At 43.0% G+C, this 19971-nt stretch overlaps 1 protein-coding gene across 2 annotated transcripts in view; it reads left to right on the top strand.

Annotated features, from left to right (window-relative positions):
- The window catches only part of BMPER (BMP binding endothelial regulator), a 220073-nt gene that overhangs the window by 192418 nt on the left and 7684 nt on the right, over positions 1-19971 (top strand). For both annotated transcript variants that reach the window (XM_081079765.1, XM_081079766.1), the window contains one exon: positions 18390-18520. In XM_081079765.1, coding sequence (XP_080935891.1) covers positions 18390-18520 — 131 coding nt within the window. The remainder of the gene's footprint in view (positions 1-18389; positions 18521-19971) is intronic.

Genomic DNA, 19971 nt, shown 5'->3' with positions numbered 1-19971 from the left:
CAGATAAGTTTTACCTCCACCCTTCCTTGCAGTTCTGTGTTCTTCCCCAGGAGTGAAACACTTCAGTTCTCCTCTGGGTATTCTGTAATTTGAAGGCATAATTTCTTCCTAATTTCCAGCTAATCATGATGCACATTAGATTTTTGTTTGTAGTTAAAGAAATAGGTGTGGGTGTCTTGTGGGTTGAAACTATGTCTTTTCACCCATTCTCTTTCCTAGGAAGATGCTGAATTCATGTATGATTTCATTTAATCATCCACGGTTCCTGACGCCTAATTTCATGCTTGGCACATAGAAAGCACTCAGCAAATATTTGTTGAATGTAAATGTCATTGATTCCTCTCTCTCCTTGAACGCTCATGCTCAATATTCAGTCAGTTTCTGAATGACGTCGATGTAAGCTCTTAGACACATCTAAAATCCATTGACTTGGTTGCATTCGCCACCACTGCTGCCTTGGTGCGGGCCTTCCCTCCTCCTCTGGGTCCTTCTCCCACATTGGACACTAACCCTGCCTCTGTACCCCAACTTCTACTGTACAGCCAAAGAGATTTTTAAAAGTGATTTTCTTCAAATTTATTATTTAGATTTTTATCACATTATTAATTCTTAAATAATGTAGAATTTTTAAATATTTTTAAATATAAAAACAAAGTCTATTATATTACCCCTGGAAATCTCTGTTGGTTTACACAAGTACCTGTTGTTTGCTTCATATAGATTCTGCACTTTTTAAGTCTTATTTCTGTTACATTAACTGGTTGATAGTGTTACTTGTATCTTTTTGTACAGTGTGTTTTCTAAGAAGTTATTGCTGGTATTTAGTAAAATGGTTTTTACAGCTTATCTATAATCAATAAATGTGTGTGTGTGTTCTGACTGCTCCACTAACTGGCTGGTCCCCCTTTTCTCTCCCTATTCCCTGAGACACACAATATTAAAATTAGGCCAATTAAGAACCCTACGATGTTCTCTCAGTATTCAAGGGAAAGGGAGAGTCACATGTGTCTCTCTCACTTTGAATCAAAAATTAGAAATGATTAAGTTTAGTGAGGAAGGCATGCCAAAGCCAAGATAGGCCAAATAGGCCTCTTATGCCAAACAGTTAGCCAAGCTGTGACTATAAAGGAAAAGTTCTTGAAGGAAATTAAAAGTGCTACTCTAGTGAACACACGAATGATAAGAAAGAAAAACAGCGTTATTGCTGATATGGAAAGTTTTAATGGTCTGGGGAGAAGCTCAAACCAGCCACAATATTCCCTTAATCCAAAGCTTAATCCACAGCAAGTCCCTAACTCTCTTCAATTTTATGAAGGCTGAGAGGAAAGGAAGCTGCAGAAGAAAACTTGGAAGCTAGCAGATGTCGGTTCATGAGGTTTAAGGAAAGAAACTGTCTCCATAACATAAAAGTGCAAGGCGAAGCAGAAAGTGCTGATGGAGAAACTGGAGCAAGTTATCCAGAAGATTTAGTTAAAATAATTAATTAAGGTGGCTCCACTAAACAACAGATTTTCAATATAGCCCACATAGCCTTCTACCATGTTTCCCCGAAAATAAGACCTAGCCAGACAATCAGCTCTAATGCATCTTTTGGAGCAAAAATTAATGTAAGACCCAGTCTTATTTTACTATAATATAAGACGAGGTATATAATAAATATAATATAATATAATATAATATAATATAATATAATATAATACTGGGTCTTATATTAAATTTTGCTCCAAACGACGCATTAGAGCTGATTATACGGCTAGGTCTTATTTTCAGAAAAATAGGATATTGGAAGAGGATGCCATCTAGAAATTTCATAGCTCTAGAGAAGTCAATGCCTGGCTTCAGAGCTTCAAAGGACAAGCTGACTCCTCTTACTGTGGGCTAATGCAGCTGGTGACTTTAACTGGAAGCCAAGGCTCATTTACCACACTGAAAATCCTTGGACCTTTATGAATTATGCTAAACCTATAAATGCAACAGCACATATGTTTACAATATGGTTTACTGAATATTTTAAGCCCATGTTGTCTTATTGCTCAGAAAAAAAGGGATTCCTTTCAAAATATTACTGCTCATTGATAATACACCTAGTCACCCAAGAGCTCTGACGGAGATGTACAATGAGATAAATGTTGTTTTCATGCCTGCTAACAACATCCCTTCTGCAACCCAAGGATCAAGGAGTAAGTCTGACTTTCAAGTCTCATTATTGAAGAAATACATTTCGTAAGGCCACAGCTGCCATCGTCATTTGTCTGATGAATCTGGGCAAAATGAATTGAAAACCTTCTGGAAAGGATTCACCATTCTAGATGCCCCTAAGAACATTTGTGATTCGTGGGAAGAGCTCAAAATATCAACATTCACAGGAGTTTGTAAGGAGTTGATCCCAACCCTCATGATGACTTTGAGGGGTTCACGACTTCAGTGGAGGAAGTTACTGCAGATGTGGGGGAAATAGCCAGAGAACTAGAATTGGAAGCGGGGCCTGAAGGCGTGACTGACTTGCTGCAATCTCAGGATAAAACTCTAATGGATGAGGAGTTGCTGCTCATGGATGAGCAAAAAAAGTGATTTCTAGAGACGGAATCTACTGCTGGTGAGGAAGCTGTGAAGACTGTGGAAATGACAACAAAGGATGGAGAATGGTACATAATTTAGTTGATAAGGCGGTGGTGGGGTTTGAGAGGACTGACTCCAATTTTGAAGGAAGTTCTACTGTGGGGAAAATGCTATCAAATAGCGTCGCATGCTGCAGAGAAACTGTTCATGGAAGGACAGTCGATCGAAGCAGCAAACTTCACTGTTTTAAGAAATTGCCACAGCCACCCAGCCTTCAGCAACCACCGCCCTGATCAGTCAGCAGCCATCAACATGAAGGTAAGACCCTCCACCAGCAAAAAGATTACAACTGGCTGAAAGCTCAGATGATGGCAACATTTTTTAGCAATAATTTTAAATGAAGATATGTTGATTTTTTTTTAGACATAATGCCATTGCACACTTAATAGACTACAATGTAGTTTGAACATAACTTTTATGTGCACTGGGGAACCAAAAAGTTCTTGTGGTTCTATTGCATTATTTGCTTTATTGCAGTGATCTGGGACTGAACTCTCAATATCTCTGAAGTCAGCCTGCACATAGAATAATTTTTGATTTTACAGAGGGTAGTCGAATGGGGGTAGGGAATTATTTTAGAGACTAGTGGTCAGAGAAGGAATGTCTGAGGAGGTAATACTGGCCTGAAAGTTGAGAATGCGCAAGCCACTCCTCCAGTGAGTCTGGAAGTTTATTCCAGCCAGAGGGAGCAATGGGTTTGGTATATTTAAGGAAAAACAGGAAGTCAGGTCTGGTAAGGTAGTGAGCTAAGGCTGGTAAACAGAGATGAAGATGTAAAGCAGGAAGGGCTTCAATCATCAGGAATATGTGAGCCACAGTTAGGGTTTAGGTAGATTGTAGTTGTCATTTAATGAGACATCTTTGGAAACTTTTGATTAGAGGAGTGATATGATTTGTTTTCTGCTTTGAAGAGAACATTTGGCTGCTATGTGGTGAATGAAAAGCTATGTTCCCCTAAGTAGTATTATAAAAAGTGGTTGCACAAAATACTTAACTGGCTGCCATGTCCGGAAGAAGGAATGTGATGATATCTGCACTGTCACTGGAAAGGTATGAGTGAGAAATGATAAATTTCACTGTTGAGTCTGAGTAAAATCTTTCTCGACCAATCATTTTTTTCCCCTTTTTTCTTCCTATTCTCTGCCCCAGTGCATGACTTCCAACTGTTATCTTTATATTGACTATTCACTTTTCTCACCTTTTAAGTTTCTTGTTTCATATCGTACCCATTACTAACCTCATGACATCACTGATTGAATGTTCATCAGTCATGTTGCTGGATTGTTATGCACCTGAAAAGAGATAAAGAGTAGCTTATAGGTTTGTGGTTTTTTTTAAGCCAAATTGCATTCTATGATTGACTAGCAGTGTGACTGGGAACCACTATAAAATATTAGGCAATCCAGAGGTGCTTGGAAAGATGGCAATGAAACAAAGCAAACTTTAAATTGATTTAGCAATATACTTCGTTACTATTTCATGGTAGGCAAAACAATAATAAATCTTAAAGGAGGAATCTTCCCAGGACATTATGAAAATTAAAACTAGCGTAAACTCATTGGTTGCTGTCGGCACTCATTTTTATGATGTTTACATAAATGTCGGTAAGAGAGAATGAGAAAACTTGCTTGTGGCTTTTAGCTGACATTGGAACGTATCAGTAGGGATGCTCAAGTCTGTCTGTAGCCATGGTGTTAACTTTGTCTCACAAAGAATCACAGTTTGATTACTGGACAATAAGGAATGCTCTTGGCTCAACTCCTGTCTTCCCTCTCCAACGTCTCCTAAACATTCTGCTGGGTGCAGTGTGTGCTGGAGCGGACGTTAGTGGCTAGAGCCAATTGTTAGCATCTTTTCCCAGCCCCATGTTCCATGATCAGTGATCTCATGTTGGTAGCCTGAAAGCAGTGATAGCAGGACAATTTAAACCACAGAAATTGGCAGAGGCTACAAATCAAGTATTCTCTCTCTTCTCCCCAACCCCTCAAGAACCAGTTGCTAAGCGTTTACCCACATCCCTGTCTGGATGTTTCACGAGAAACTGAGCATGTTTGAATAGAAACCCATCATCTCTCCTTCCACTATCAGCTCCTCCTCCTGCATCCCTCTGATTTGTTGACAGACTTTAAATCCAGTCTAAAACCTCCAGAGGCGTCTGTGATCCTACTTTTCTATCTTGCCCTAACGTAAGATCCTTTCTCAAACTCTACACATTATGCCTCTCCTATCTCATCCATTTTATATCTCACAATTTCTACCGGCGCTCCCTCAGATTAGTCCCTGGTCATGTCTTTTTTCTCTCTTGACCCTGAGTTGGGTCATCTGTAATGGCTGCCTAATTCCTGCATTTAATCCTTTCTCTCCACCTCCTTCAGCCCATCAAACACGCTATTATCAGCTTACTTTCCTAAGGTGCATTTTGGATTTTATCACTTTTCTCTTCAAATCTGTCAGTGACTCTTTTGATCGCTAAACACATTCATGCTTTACAGCTTGGCATACAAGGCAGTCCATTACATAAGCACAACCTACCTTTCCATTTGATTCCTATGACTTTTGGGTTGTTTTGTTCTTGATGCTCATGGATCTTCAAAGGACACACATGGCATTTCAAACAAAAGTATTTCTAAAATATGAGTTTTCTGAAAAGCCCTTCCTTCCTCTTTTCCTGGGTAAAACTTACTCTTCCTTTTAAGATAGAGTAAGCTTCCTCCTTAAAATCTTTCCTAACTTCTCCTCACTCTGTATCGCCCATGTCAAAATAATCGCTCTCTCCTCGAACTCCCTTCGTAATACTGTACTTTTTTTAAAAATAGCACTCATCATTTTCTTCGTTTTACTTCAGTTTATTTTAGCACGTTGTGTAGTTTGGAGAAGGAGCCCCATCTTTTTCATCTTTTCCCCTAACTTGGAGGCAAACACAATGGCCCCGCTCAGTAGAAATTTGTTGAAAAAATAAACACTAGGAAAAGAAGGTTTATACTTCAGTTGACATCTTTAGCTGGTAGGTGTAAAGGAAATAAAAGCACAGGAATTAAAAAAAAATGGTATGATAGGAATATTTATGGAAGTCCCCCCAAGGTTAACTTCTAAGTGGAACTGTGTTATTTTTTTGTAACGTATTTGAAGAAAATATCATACGGAAGCTGGAACAGAACAGAATAATTGCACAATACAACAGAAGGCAGAATCTGAACAAATGGGTGGAAACTTTCAGAACACATTTTTATTTAATGTACAAGAAAACTTCCTGAGAGATAGAAGCCTTAATTGTCTATCACAGGAATGAGATTCCTAAAAAGCTCCTGAGCTCTTATTACAGACACGACGCAGATGTGTGACCATCTGTCGGGGATGTTATAAAAGGAATTCCTGCAGGGAGAAGATGTTCACCAAGGTCTTCTAAGACTCTTAATTTTATGATTCTGTGATCATTTATGACTCATCCAGCCTATCGGTAGGAGTTTTGAGCACTCACTGTCCTAAGCCAAGATGGGTTGCCACAATGACTGCTATTAAGACTTTTATTGTATAGTTGGGAGCATTAAAACATTTGGGAAGGAAGCATCTTGAAAAGGCCACATATCTACCCCCCAAACCCCCAAAAAAGTGGTTTCTAAATTTCAGGGTTTTCATTGGTAGGGAAATGTTCCATCACTAATCTTAGATCATAAAATTAAAGTCTAAAAAAACCTGCCGTGTTATCTTTCTTTCCACAGGAACTAAGGGCAGATTTCTCTAGTACTAAATTTCTGCCAGATTAAAACTCTGGCGTAGTCTTATTTCAGTTCATTTATCATTGGTCCCCGAGGGCATAGACTGAGAGAGTGGAACTCTCATTCTTCAGAGGTGGTAATCTTGTACCTTGTCTGGAGTCCTTCCTCACCTGGAAACACCCTTTGCATATTTCATTCAATTCTATCCCGTTCTTTGCTAGATTTTTGCATTGGGTTGTTTGGTGTTCCTTCTTCCAACTGCTGATCTAGAAGGCAGCCTTTATTTTTACCTCTTCCCTTATTGTGCCTTGTATAAGCATAGGGACTTCTATGGTTTTCTTCTTTTTTTTTTAGGAATTTACTAGCAACTGTTTACTAGTAATTTTTCTCCTAAATCTTGACACCCCCCCCTCATCTATTTTCTTCATGACATCACTCTAGAGGTTAGGTAATTAACCTAACCACCCTCATCTCTTTAACTTCAACATCTTCTCTTGGGCTTCTTTATTCTTGGTACAAAACATTTTTGAGTCTTCTTAATCCTAACACACACACGCACACATGCATACCTAACTTTCCTTCAAACTATCACCCCATTTCCCTCCCTTCACTGCCAACCTACTGAAAGACGGTCTTCAGTCAACAACTCACACATTTCCCCCTTCAATACACATCCAGGTGATTTCTATCCCCACCATTCCAGTGAAACTGTTCCTGCTAAGGCCACCACTGACTTCTTAGGTGCCCAGTCCAGTGGCCAGTTTTCAGCTTTGATTCCACTTGGCTGTTGGAAGTACTTAAATCCATGGTATGCTCACTCCTCCTTCAAACTCTCTCAGGCCATTTAACCATCTGATTCTCGTTGTCATCTTAGTAATCCCTTCGTCTGGACTTGATTACACAAACATCTCTAAGTGACTCATTCAGAAAAATAGGTTTTGAGATCTACACTCGACCAGACACTGCATCGAGCTGGTGAAATATTCTGAACAAAAAATGCCCACCCTGGAATGTGGTGGGGTAGGCGTGGTGACGGGTCACTCAACTAGGACACCATTGCAGCCTGCGACTGAGCCATTCAAGGCTGCCAGGAGTGTGTTATGGTAATAGCAACCTCACCTAGCTTGGGGATCTCAGAAGCCCGCCCTGAGAAAACTATTGGCCTGCGTATTGAAGGGGGAGTAGGTTTTAACCAGAAGAAGGGGGTGGAAGAACATTCCAGTGGAAAGCACAGCGTGGAATATAGAAGGCAGCGTGTGGGAGAGGAGAGAGCATGGACCCCGCTTTGCCACTTACTAACAGTGTGATGTTAAAAAAATACAACTTCTTGGCCTCTTTGGATCTTAGTTCTGTCTTTGGTTAGAAATTTCGTTGTCAAAGTTCTAGGTGCTCATCTGTGCCTGTACCTCACATGCAGTGGGGTCCTCGGGAAGGGTTGGCTCACTCCCACCTCTTCCAGGCTTGGGCTGTGAACGTGCTGGGGACCTGAAGGCAACTTTCTCCTCTGTTGCTTCTAGGAAACCGGCCTCACATCCGGTCTCTCTGGGCCTTCCATGAGGGCTCACTCACGCTGGCAGAGGATGGGAGGCTGGCAAGGAGGCGGTTGGCATGGAGATTATCACTGGGATTTGGGGAATGTCTGCTCCCTGAACCTCTTTTCTGTGATTTGAGAATGGCTGTGTGCCATCCCCCAGGGACAGGGCGGGGTGGGTCGCTGGGGAAGGATAAATCTCCTTTTAGGTCTAGTGGACTGAGTTTTGCCTACACGGCCACGCTGCACGGAGCATGGAGTGCAAACCCCCTTCCTTGTGCTGTGATTGGATATGAACGCCAGTTTATTGCCGAGCCAGGAGGCACGGCAGACGCCCGATGAAAGGCACCAGCATCTGACAAAGTTCCCTGCCACACCACATCCTCCAGGCGCAGCCGCCCGTGCCGCCCTTTTATTAATGTACATAGTGGAGGGTTTGTGGGACTTGGCAGCCAGCCAGGGCCTAATGTGAAAAAGGCCTCTGGAAGGATCGGCCCCTTTGAAGCAGCTGGGCTGGTGGTGGCTGCTGCGTGTGGCTGGGGTGTGGCCTCCAGATGCTAAATGCCTTTGCTCTCATGGCTTTTCCTCATGGCCACTGTGTGCTCCCAACCACTGCCCTCTCAGCAGGCAGCGGCCATCCAGACAGGCTGACCCATCCTGGCTGGCACGGCTGGGCCACCAATGGCCAGACTTCATAGAGGCACTGCTGGGGCCAGATGTTCCCGAGAATGGCACCGAGGGGGATGAGAGAAAACAGAACACAAACTGCCACTCAAGGACAGCCTCTCACCGAATTCCTTCTGGGCAAAGATGGCACACCACGTTTCTGCCCTTGCTTTGACCTCTAGCCTTCAGGTCCGTGGGTGGATGGATTTTTCTCTCTTCTTAGGGATTCATGGTGGTGGGAGTGGGGGCCAGTCTGTTTTCTCACTTACTTTTTATGAGAACCCTATAAGAGATTGCACAAGAAAGACCAGAATAGAAAAGGGGAAGAATGTACCCAAAGTGACACAGCTGGGGGGGGTCACTGGGTGTGGCATCTCCCCAATGCTCTTTGCCTCACCTTGCTGACTCCCACAATCTTGGAGGCATGTGTGTGGGCACACTTTCTTCTCTCCTAGTGTCCAGAGATGGACAGCGCACCCCAGAGCACAATTTCAGGAGGCGCTGCCCCTCCAGTGCACCCCTGTACTTGACTGGGCCCCCTTAATTATGCTGCATGTTGCCTGCTGCCTGGCTCAGTCTTGCCCTGCCCTCCTCACACACCATCCCACATGGAAGGCAGACTCTTCTTTCCTTCTGCCTTCCCCACAGAGCCCAACCCATTGCCTTGTACACAGCAGACACTCCGTTAGTGTTTGTCGAGTTGAGTGGAATAGTTTCAAAGATGGTGTGTATCTGTCTAGGCCAGCGGTAGAAATATGAGTCAGACTCATCACAGAGCAGGGCCATTGAGATTTTTCTGGGTAAGGAGCCCCCTCTTATTACTGGAAGGTCTTTCCAAGGGTGAATATCATGTAGTTTTAAGGCTACCTGAGTGCTGGGCCAGTCCGCATTTAGACAGAGTCATAGAACACGAGTATGGTAGGGACCTTGTCGTTTTACTAATTAGGAGACAGGAACAAGGCTGAATGCTGGCAACATGCTGGCACCTTCAGCCTCTGATTATGTTACTACCTCAGATGTGGAAGAGACTATTTCTCTCCTGCTTAGGTAAAGGGTCCGGTACTCTTTTGTCCTTGAGATTCTTTAAAAAAAACAAACCACAAAAGTACGAGAAGCTAGATGCAGTGCATAAGTAGAATGAGATTTTACAGAAAATAGAAAAGCTTAGGCTTGTTCCCACTGATGCTCCCCCTGGCCTGCCCTGTGGAGGGGGTACCTCAGGTAGGCTCTTACAATTACGCCAGCATTTAGTGCACCAACCAGCCTTGCATTGTTTCTCCGTGAGTATGGCAGTGATGAACTGAACGTGTTTAAGAGAAAAGGTGGTTGGTTTTCTGACAAGCAGCCATTTTTATGATCTCTCTTATCAGCCAGCCTCCACCACAAAAAAGTAAAGAGTAAGAAGCAAATGCCGGAAGAAGAATGAAGGTTACTTGGCACTCTCATTCTTGGCCACTAGAGGGGGATAGTAACCAGGCTTCCTCTCTCCCCGGCTGGCTGGTGAGACATCTTTGCCCAAACTAAAAAATAAGTTATCCCTCAAACAGTAACAACTCAGCAAATGTCTGTTCATTATGGCCAACTTTTCCCTCCGTGGAGCCAGTGTTTCGTACTCCATCAAAGAGATCTCATCTTTCCCAAGAGGAGTATTTCTCAGTGTGTTAGTGGTTACAGAGTCTACAGATTTGGCCCTTTAAAAGTCCTAGTCCCTGGGCAAGGAGGAAATAGCAGAATGATGTCCACACCTCCCCCCCACGTAACTATGGGCATGGAGATCCTATTCTCCACGTATACTCTGATAGATGGCCTTTTCAAGGGAGAAAACACTTTAGGTTTCTAAAAATGCATGAGGTTGTTTGGTCTCAGCTCAAAACAGGACTCTGCTCACAGCAATTGCGAGAAACTTCTTCTAAAATGGGCATTTATGGAAAGTCGTAAGCATTACTACGCTTTAAAGGAGGTCCGTGCGTCCTTAGATGCCTCCATATCCCACACCGAGAAATAATAATCTCTCACTTTACAAGGGTGTCTGAGAGAAATGACCCTTTCTGGAACTTCTGTGCCACGCTTGCTTTTGCTGTGCAGGTAATGGCATTTGCCTCCTGGGGAATGTTATAAGGATTAAAGCAATCGATATTTTTCAGTTTCTAGAGCGTGTCTAAATTAGGTAAAAATGTGGAGTACCTAGACTTCAAGTTGGAACTATGTATAAGTAGGCAGTGGGTACATGACAGGACCAGAGTGCAGGCAATCAAAGAAGGGGTTCATTGTGAAAATTATCGGAACGGTTTGATGGGTTTTTCCCTGTTACTTTGGTAGTTGGATTTTTATTCTTGTTCAGGCAGGAAAAGCCATTAGAGGGAAGGACATGAAAGGTAGGAAGATGAAAACACAGGAGGCAGAGTGGGGAGCTCAGGAAGATACCTGAAGTGTTATCACTGGCATGAGCAGGTGGACTGCTCTGTATGTCTCCAGGGGTCACACCTAAGAGCAAAGGTTGGAAACTATGAGGATTTTGATCCCTAGAAGAAAGAAATGTGTTAAGCATAGACCTACCACGCTGCTCTGTGGGAGAAATGAGGTCTTCAGGAATAGGCTCTGTCAGGGACTTTTTTGTTTTGTTTTGTACTATTGGGGGTTGGACCCTAAGACCATCAAATCTAAGATGTGGTGATGGGGAAACTCTATTCTTTTATTCTCAGGCTCCTCCCTTTGCCTGGAATTTCCTTTTCCTCATTCGCTAACCAAGCAGAATTCCACAGATCCTTCAAGACCCAGCTCCCATGTGTCTCCTACGCTGTGATTCCTCTGGACACGCTCGCACGCCTGCCTGGAATTAGTGCTTGATATCCCAGCGTGCTTACTTCCTGTCCATAACAGCCCTTACGTCATTTGGACTTTGGCTTTTAGTAGCTGCACAATCTCCCCTTCTAGGTGGGCCCATCTCTGTTCATCTCAGAGCCTCCCTTAGTGCCTGAAAAAAACAGGGCTCAGTGAGTGCGCTCTTCGCACTTAGGAGTGGGCTAAAGGGCTCCCGTGTGTGTGTGTGTGTGTGTGTGTGTGTGTGTGTGTGTGTGTGTGTGTCGGTGTGGGACATTAGGTGAGGCGGGACTGCAGATAAGGTCAGTATTCACCCCGAGTAACAGCTGGACTCGCACATTCTCCTGCCCCATCTCCTCAAATTGAGTGTGTGAAAGCGACAACCTTGTCCAAAGACGCCTGGCCTCGCTGTCTGTCCTGGCAACCCCAGGCAGCCACAGCTGCAGAACCAATATTTAAGCCAATATTTGATATCGGATATTCTCACCAATATTTAAGTCACAGAGGTGCCAGACTGTGGCTGGCGCAGGAAGGACCTGGAGGGAGCAGCAGTGACTTCCTCCTGGCTGGCTCTTAGAGTTTGCCCCTACCCCCTTCATCCACAACTCAATGAAGCAACCTCCTGTTTCCCATGATTGAATTCTTTGGCCCTGGTTTTAATGTTAGAGCTCTGTTTGGGGGAATGTGTGAGGATGCCCAGATAGTATTGAGGAGAAGGGCATATACCGATAAAATTATTTTCTTAGGTGTAATGTGACATGGATATGCCTTCTTACTGTGGCTACTACCTCTAGTTTCTTCCGTGAAACGCAGATTACGGAGGTCAGCAACATTTCAAGGATCAAAGTATAAATGCATTTTTTAATAGTCTGTGGGTAGTTAAGCACACTTGTATCCACCCAGACAAGACTCTAGCTCCATATCCTCTCCCTTCCCCCTTTCCCATTGATGCCCGGGCACCAACAAGCCTGATCTCAGGCTCTTTCACTGGCTTCTGTGAACTTCCCAGATACATGCAGCAAGGAAAGCCATTTAACCCTAATGTGGTTTCCTAGTCACCTCCCAGCCCCGGGTCTGTCATTGCTCTCAAGAAAGCTGACCTCCAGACTGAACAACGCAGTCCAGCCAAAGACTCTGCCCAGTGGCAGCTCCGACTCTGCCTCCCAGATGGGGCTGGGTGCTGTCACTCGTGGCGTGCCCAGTTGTTCTCCCAGAAGAACAGAGTGTGGAGAGTTCCCAGTGGTTAAAACTGTGTCTGGGCAGCAAAGGCATAAGTATTTGCCTCTGTCTGACAAGGTCACCCTCCTGCCAGAAAAAGCAGAGGGAAAACCGTTCGGTATGCCGTTGCTAGGAAGCCAGGATATGTTTGATTTTTTTTTTTTTTTTGATTTGAGCAGTATTGGAGGCTTGCCTTTTTAATAACAGGAAGATCTATAGGTTATTCTTACAATATTGCATGTGCTTTTCTGGAAATGTGTCATTAAAGCAGAATTCTCTCACCAAATCCTTTTTTCCACCATTCATTAAATTATATAAATATATATATATATATATATATATATATATATATATATATATATCCCCTTGGATCCGGGACAGGAGTGCAAGGAGTTTGCAATGAAAATGATAGTGGAAAGGTTCTTGTAGAAGTAGCTTAGTTCAGTGGTTGCTATAGCCAGCAGCCCGCATGGCCATTGTCGTGTTAAGCAATCAGGAGTCGGGGCAAGGATGGGATTCATGCTCTTCATACATCAGTGTCCAACCTTCCAACCCAGTGGAAGCTGAGCAAAGGTCATTAGGCCATTCTCATCCACACTTTTGATTCACTGAATATTTCCTGAGCTGCGTGTTCAATGTGCTTAGCTGGATGAGCAAGCTACAGTCTGGCCCTACAAACAAGGAAAGTGGTCATTAGGATTCAAAGGGTCTGTGCAAGAATGAAGGTCTGGAGGGGACATGACCCCATAAAGAAGGGGCCACCTTTTCTTGGACCAGTCAGGGAGTCCCGTGGAGGAATTCGAGCTGAGTCTTAAAGGATAGGCATCAGGTTTTTCCAGTGGAAAAGACAAGGCAGGAAGAGCAAGGTGGAAGGAAAGAAGCCTGAGGAGTAATGAATGAGGCATTTCCTATGAATGGGTAGTAGAATGAGTGGGGAAGCAAGAGGAATCCAGATGGTGAGGGACCTTGACTCTGTCGCCAGGAAATGGGAACTTTTTCTGTAGGTGCCCAGTAAGAAAGCAGGAGTGAGCATGACCTTAATCTCACTACTCTTGTAAATCCCTCTGGGGAGGACAGAGATGGTTCCCCAGCACAGATGGAACTGCACGCTGTGTACCAAGATCCAGCAGAATTTTCTGCAGTGATGGAACTGGCATAAATCAACACTATCCAATGGTGTGGCTACTGAACATGTAAAATGTGGCTAGTATAACCAAGGGGCTGAGTTTGAAATTTTATTTAATTGGAATTAACTTAGTTTCCATTTAAATAGCTCTGGGTGGCTGGTGGCTACTGTCTTAGAGCTTGGCAGGAGGCAGTGGTTATAACTTGATGAGGGGTGGGGAATGGATGATTAGGGTTCCCCTGCAGACAGATTGTGGTAAGTTGGATTTCAGGGAGGGAACGGACCACAGGTCGGTTCTGATACCAGTGCTGGGCCGGGTACTATGACGACAGGCCTTCAAAGAGTCTTACTGAAACATGACACACATGCATAGGATAATTAGAGAAGGGAGGCCGTGGGTGTGTGACAAACTGCTGCCCAGCATGACATCCGCTGCTGGGGCCCTGCAATAGCTCCTGGCACCCTCCTCTTTCCATGTCACTGCACTGAGCAGCTGTGTGAGCCCCACGGAACAAGGGTCACGCCTGCGCTTCTCTGCTGGCAGCAAAGATGCCAGGAACAGGGTGGATAAATCAGAAAATCACTCTAGATCTGTGATGGAAAGTGTGCTGTAAAGACATTGCATAGGCAGGCGTTCTTTACCTGTAGAGCTTTCCTGGAAAAACTCAATTGTAATGCATCCTGTATTTTCCCGTTGGAGCAATGAACAGCTGTGTTTCCTGACCAAGAATTCACCATCCAACAGAACATAACGTAACAGGATAATGCCATGAAAGCAGAGAGAAACCAAAGCCATAAATCTCAGTAACTACCAAAAGTGATACAATTCTGCTACTTATTCTATAAAATGAATATAAATGTACGGTGTTGGTACATACTAAGGAAAGGGCAATCTTCCATTAACATGAAACATTCAACTCTACTGTGCCATAAATTAGATTTTCCTCATACTGAATTATTAAGTGTGATAAACACAAATTGAACATTTGAATCATAACAGTTTTGCTTCTCCCTGAAATGTAAAGTGTATTTGAGGGTGTTTTTATTTTTCTCCTGATAAATTTCTCAGTAACCAGCAGAAGCCGACATAATTATTCCATTATCCATTCCATCCATCGGGATGCCTCATTCGCAGCATCAGTGGTACAAGGAGGTGAAGTGTGAGGACAACATACAGTGAAGTGATTCAGAGCCTACGTCAGGAAGCCTCCGATACACAGATGGGAAGATTTTAGCTCGACAAATATTTATTAAGACCTCCAAATAAAGACTCGAATTTTCTTCCATGCTTGATTTCTTATTTCCTCACTCTAGTTTCTGAATTCTGATTTAAATATTCCTATGTTCCATGTTCTTCTTATCATTTCTTTAAAAATACACTGTGATCTTATGTGTTTAGAAAAGTTCCTTGTAGAAAACACAGATAAGAAGAATATAAAAGAACAACAGTTCTACCACTCAGAGTTTACTGTTGTGGACATTTGGACCTATCTACGTTCCATGATTTTTGGTTTCTGTGGGTGACCACACCATATTGAAACACAGCTTTGCTTTTTCAATGACTCCTTCCTGAACCTCCTTCCTAATACTTTAAAATGTGTTTCTAAAACATCGTTGTAATATCTATAGACGATTTCATTGTAGAGGTCACCTAAATTGTTTTAATTAGGCCCCTATTGGAGGCAAATTAGATTTTTTCTTTTCATTTTAAATAGCACTGTGATTAAAACCCCTGTATATAAAGTCTTTGTCCACATGAATTACTATTTCCTTAGGTGTGGAATTTCCCTATCAAACGATAAGAACCTTTCTTAGGGCTATTTCGTAAGTGTTGCTAGTTGCTCTGTAGAAAGGTGTTCTAATGTAGTTCTAATGTAGTTATGAAAATCGGTGTTGAGATCAGAAAGACCAGAGTTGCAGTCCTAGTATAACAGTTCTGGACCTGTCATCAGCCATGTGACCTTGGGCAAGGTGTTAACGTCTCCAAGCTTCAGTTTTCCTATCTGTGAAGTGGGCTAGTAGTAACACCTCCCTCAGATTCTTTGCCACGTGGGACAAATGCGATCACCCATGTAAAAGCTAAATATAGCAAAATGCTTGACATGACAGCTAACGATTATACACTTCTGCCAGTGGAGTATGGACGGTATACTCCCTTCTCTTACAAACGCTGGGCACAACTTCATGTAAAAATCATCAAGGAAGGTGACAAGTGAAAAAAGATGTCTTGTAGTTTTAACTTCTGTGACAAAACACATCTTTCAAGCCTTCAAAAATATGTGAAATATTTCAAGCGAAGGGCTGGCTTTGACAAACATTTTTGTTTCACATGTTTTTCCTCATGAGTGTCAAGTAATAGAATAAGCTGAAATCTTTAGCTTTAGAGGGTAGATATATTATTGATTGTGTCTGAGGGCACAGGTGGTCTGTGGGTGGGGTGGAATACCTGTACATAGCAATTATCAAATGTGTGCTTCAACCATTTTTCTCTCAACAGTCTCTATGAATTGGATTTAGCTGTCCATAAGTTATTTTAAATTGTATAAATAGCTTCATTAGACAACCATTAGAAATAAAGAGAAAAGAAAGGAAAACATTCACCAACAATCCTTTCATCCAAATGAAATTTTATTTGTTTACAGTTCACACAATTTTACAGAATTACATTAGATGTTCTTTCAAATTAGACAATGCAGTTCCTCGGATCAAGACTAGTTCTTTTCCATAAAATACTGTCATTTTCCCAGGCCCAGTAGGTGCCATGCCATTCATGTCACCTCAGTGGGAGCTGTGTATAAAGAAAAGAGATCCAATCCTCATGGGCCAGAAGGAGGGTGGCTGATAAAAGTCTCCTGGGGGAGTGAAATAGAAACGGAAGTTGAGAGTAGAACCTGGGGCAGCTAAAGATGTCGCTGTGAAGTCTGAGCCTGAATGTGATGGGAGGGGTTAGTCTGAAATGAAAATTGAGGAGGGTTCAGACTCAGACGTTTAGAGGCCATTTTCAGGACAGGCTTTATTTTCCCTTTCCTGGAGGCCTGGGGCTCCACACGAACTTAAAGGCACAGTCCCGTGTGTCTCCTCCCTGAAAGGGTTTGCTAGTGAACATGACTTCACAGGATTTCGGTCATGCAAGTGGGAGAAGCTATTAAGAAAAACGGCCTTGATTATTGCAGAGAGGAGAAAGATCAGTTTTTCTGTCCTGGTCATTGTGTATTAGTCTGCAAATCTCTCACTTGGTGACTTGGAAGTGGCTCTGTGGGTTTCAGGTGTGTTCCTCTTTTGTCCCTGTTAGTTCCTAGTTCCCAAGGCTCTGCCCTTGAGTGTTGGGCTGTAATAACTTTGGGGGTACATGGTGGGTCTGTTGATCCTGTAATATGGTTTCTGCTGTTCATTCCCGTTTAAAGCAGGTGGTGTGCCCGCTTCTACACAGCACCAGCTGCTCACTCTCTCCAATCCAATGTGCATACATGTCCCACCAAGAGAAAATGGTCTTGATCACTTTTCAAGGTCATCTGTGCTCTTTGTAAATCTGAATATTATTTTTTTCTGCCTTCAGCCTTGAATTAGTTTCTGTCAAGAAGAGGTTTTGCTGGAAAAAAAATGAAAAAAGGATAGTTTAATTGTATTAATCTTGGAGGCCTCTTGCATAAATGTTAAGTCAAAATTGGTAGGCAGTAAACTTGCTAGAAGCTGAAGATGAGAGCAGGGGTATGGTATGAGAAAAAGGGCGCTAGTGTAAGAGTTAGGAGATATAATTTCATTCACTCTTTTGCCACTTATTAATATGACTTTGGGAACATCTATTTATTTGTAAAGTGACTTCTTCATTTCTCAGAGACTGTATGATGTCCTGTTTACTACTCAGTGACAGGTTGCATGTGAAAGTGCTTTGTAAATTATAATATTACATTCCAATGTAAGGTCATTATTATGTCTTTGAGGTCAACATGTCTCAAAATTTGTTTGTTTGTATTTAAACATATTTCTGTTCTCTTTATGTCCTGGCCTATCATTTTCATATTTAAAGTTAAGCTAAGGAGACCCTGGGTTCATCCTCTTTATCTTTCAGTCTAATTAGGGACCTGAAAGTTCTGCTTTATTTGGAATTTGTTACACCATGTTCTAAAAAAATGGGGTCCAATGTTCCTTAAAAGATGGAGATTCAAGATGTTGCCGTAGGGTTTTATGCTTTCATTCTGGTGGTCACTGATTATGTTGTAGTAGAACCTATTATTCCTGTATCACAGCTATTCACAAAAGGACAGAACCTTGGATGGTGGCTGTATTCTAAAAGCTGTATTTCTAACATAATAACTACAAGGCACATGTGACTGTTTATATCTAAGTTAATTAAAATTAAATCAAGTAAAAAGCTTGGTTCCTCAGTCACACCAGCTACATTTCAAATGCTCAATAATCAGATTTAGGTACTGGCTACTGCTTTGGATAGTGGAGACTATTGAACATTTCCATTATTGCCGAAAGTGCTATTGGACATTGTTCAACAGTATCCAGCATAGGTTCCATGCAAATTTTTTCATACCATTTTTAGGTTTCTCACTCAAAATAGCAACCTTTAATGGCCAATCATTGTTCCCCATTCACCCACCCACCCACTTTCTGCAAGTCACAGTTAGGATGTTTGATAGTTTGATATGTTTAAATGTTCATTTCTTTCTCTTGGTTCCCACAGGTCTTGCGTGACAGACATGTGTGAATGTCCCGTCCATAAAAATTGTTACTGCGAGTCATTCCTGGCATATACTCGGGCCTGCCAGAGAGAGGGCATCAGCGTCCACTGGGAGCCTCAGCAGAACTGTGCAGGTGAGACTCTCCTGGGAGATCCAGCCACCAAAGTTTCACCGCAAAGCCCAGGGCAGCAATGGCAGGGACTGCTGACTTGAGTGGCCATTCCCCCCTTGGCCGAAAGGAAATCACACCAGTGACCCAACTGGATTGCAACTTGATAAAATACCGGGCATCCCACTGGGCAGGGTAGAAGGCACTTCAGAGAAATCCTTGGTGACAAGTCTATTTGAACAATGTACGGATTTCCACTGTTACAAAATCCTCCCAACCTCAAGCTACCAGCTGGATGTACTTAGCCCCAGGAAAGTCACAGCTATAGTGTAGGTTATGCGGAGCAAAGGAGATTCGAAACAATTCAGTCATTTAAGGTCTTTGGGAAAAGTGTGATTTGGGGTTTTTTTTGAGAGATTGTGATACAAACCCTAACAGAGAGTTCTTTTCCCTCTGATTTCTGTAATGGTTGTTAGAGCTCTTTGATCGCAGGCAAGTTAATTAGCTTATTTAATACTATGAAATGGACTTCGGTGTCCATCCCAGAGTATGTCTTACAAACTGTCTACGTACTGGGCATTGTGCTCAGCACGGTGTGTACACTGGTGACTGTGAGAGACGAGGCCCTCTGTCACTGAGGTGCCACCAATCCAGTGGGAGAACCAGACAAAACATAGTGACACTGTAGTACATACTAAGTATGGTTAGTGTGATGAAGGAAACACACAGGGCAGAGGAACAGAACGCAAATGGAGAGGGACTGGGTGACCGATTGCTTAGGGGGTGAAGAGGGAAAGCTTTTCTCTGTGCAGGTGGTATGCCTGAAGGCCTGCCCTGGATCAGGGGTGGCATTCCATGCAGAAGGCCAGACGGCCATACGTAGAAATGAAACAGCACACTCCCGAATGGGATGGGAGCCAGAGGGGGTTGACCATGGTGGGCATGGGAATGAGGGGCACACAATGAGGGTGAAGCCGAAGCAGCAACTGGATCAGGGAGGACTTTGAAGGCCTTCGGAAGGAATCTGGCTTTTATTTCAGGAGGAGTGGAAGCCAACGATGGGCTCTAGGCAAGCCCCTTTATGCTTTTCAAAGATCACCCCGTGTAGAGAATAGACTGGATGGGGCACAATTGAAAGCAGATGACCGGGCAGGAGGCTATGGCAGTAGTTGTGGTGGAAAAAAGTTTTAAAAAAACATGGGTTGGATTAAGATGGAGGCAGTGCGTGAGGAGAGAAGAGGGTCTAGTGATCTTGGGGAATTTTACAACAATATTGGCTATGCAGAGTTAAAAGCATTCGTGATGTGTGTGTGTGAAACCTCTGAAGAGTGTCCACTCATAGGAGATGCTCAGTCAATAATAGCTGCTGCTATTTAGATTGGAAGACGAGGTGACTGAATGTTCGTCATTTCCTTCAAGGGTCAGGAAACTTTTTTCTGTAAAGGTCCAGATTTGCCTGCAACAAAGAGACTGGG

Source organism: Rhinolophus hipposideros, assembly GCF_964194185.1.
Source record: "Rhinolophus hipposideros genome assembly, chromosome: 18".
Taxonomy (NCBI): domain Eukaryota; kingdom Metazoa; phylum Chordata; class Mammalia; order Chiroptera; family Rhinolophidae; genus Rhinolophus; species Rhinolophus hipposideros.
This window is presented reverse-complemented; position numbering and strand designations above follow the sequence as displayed.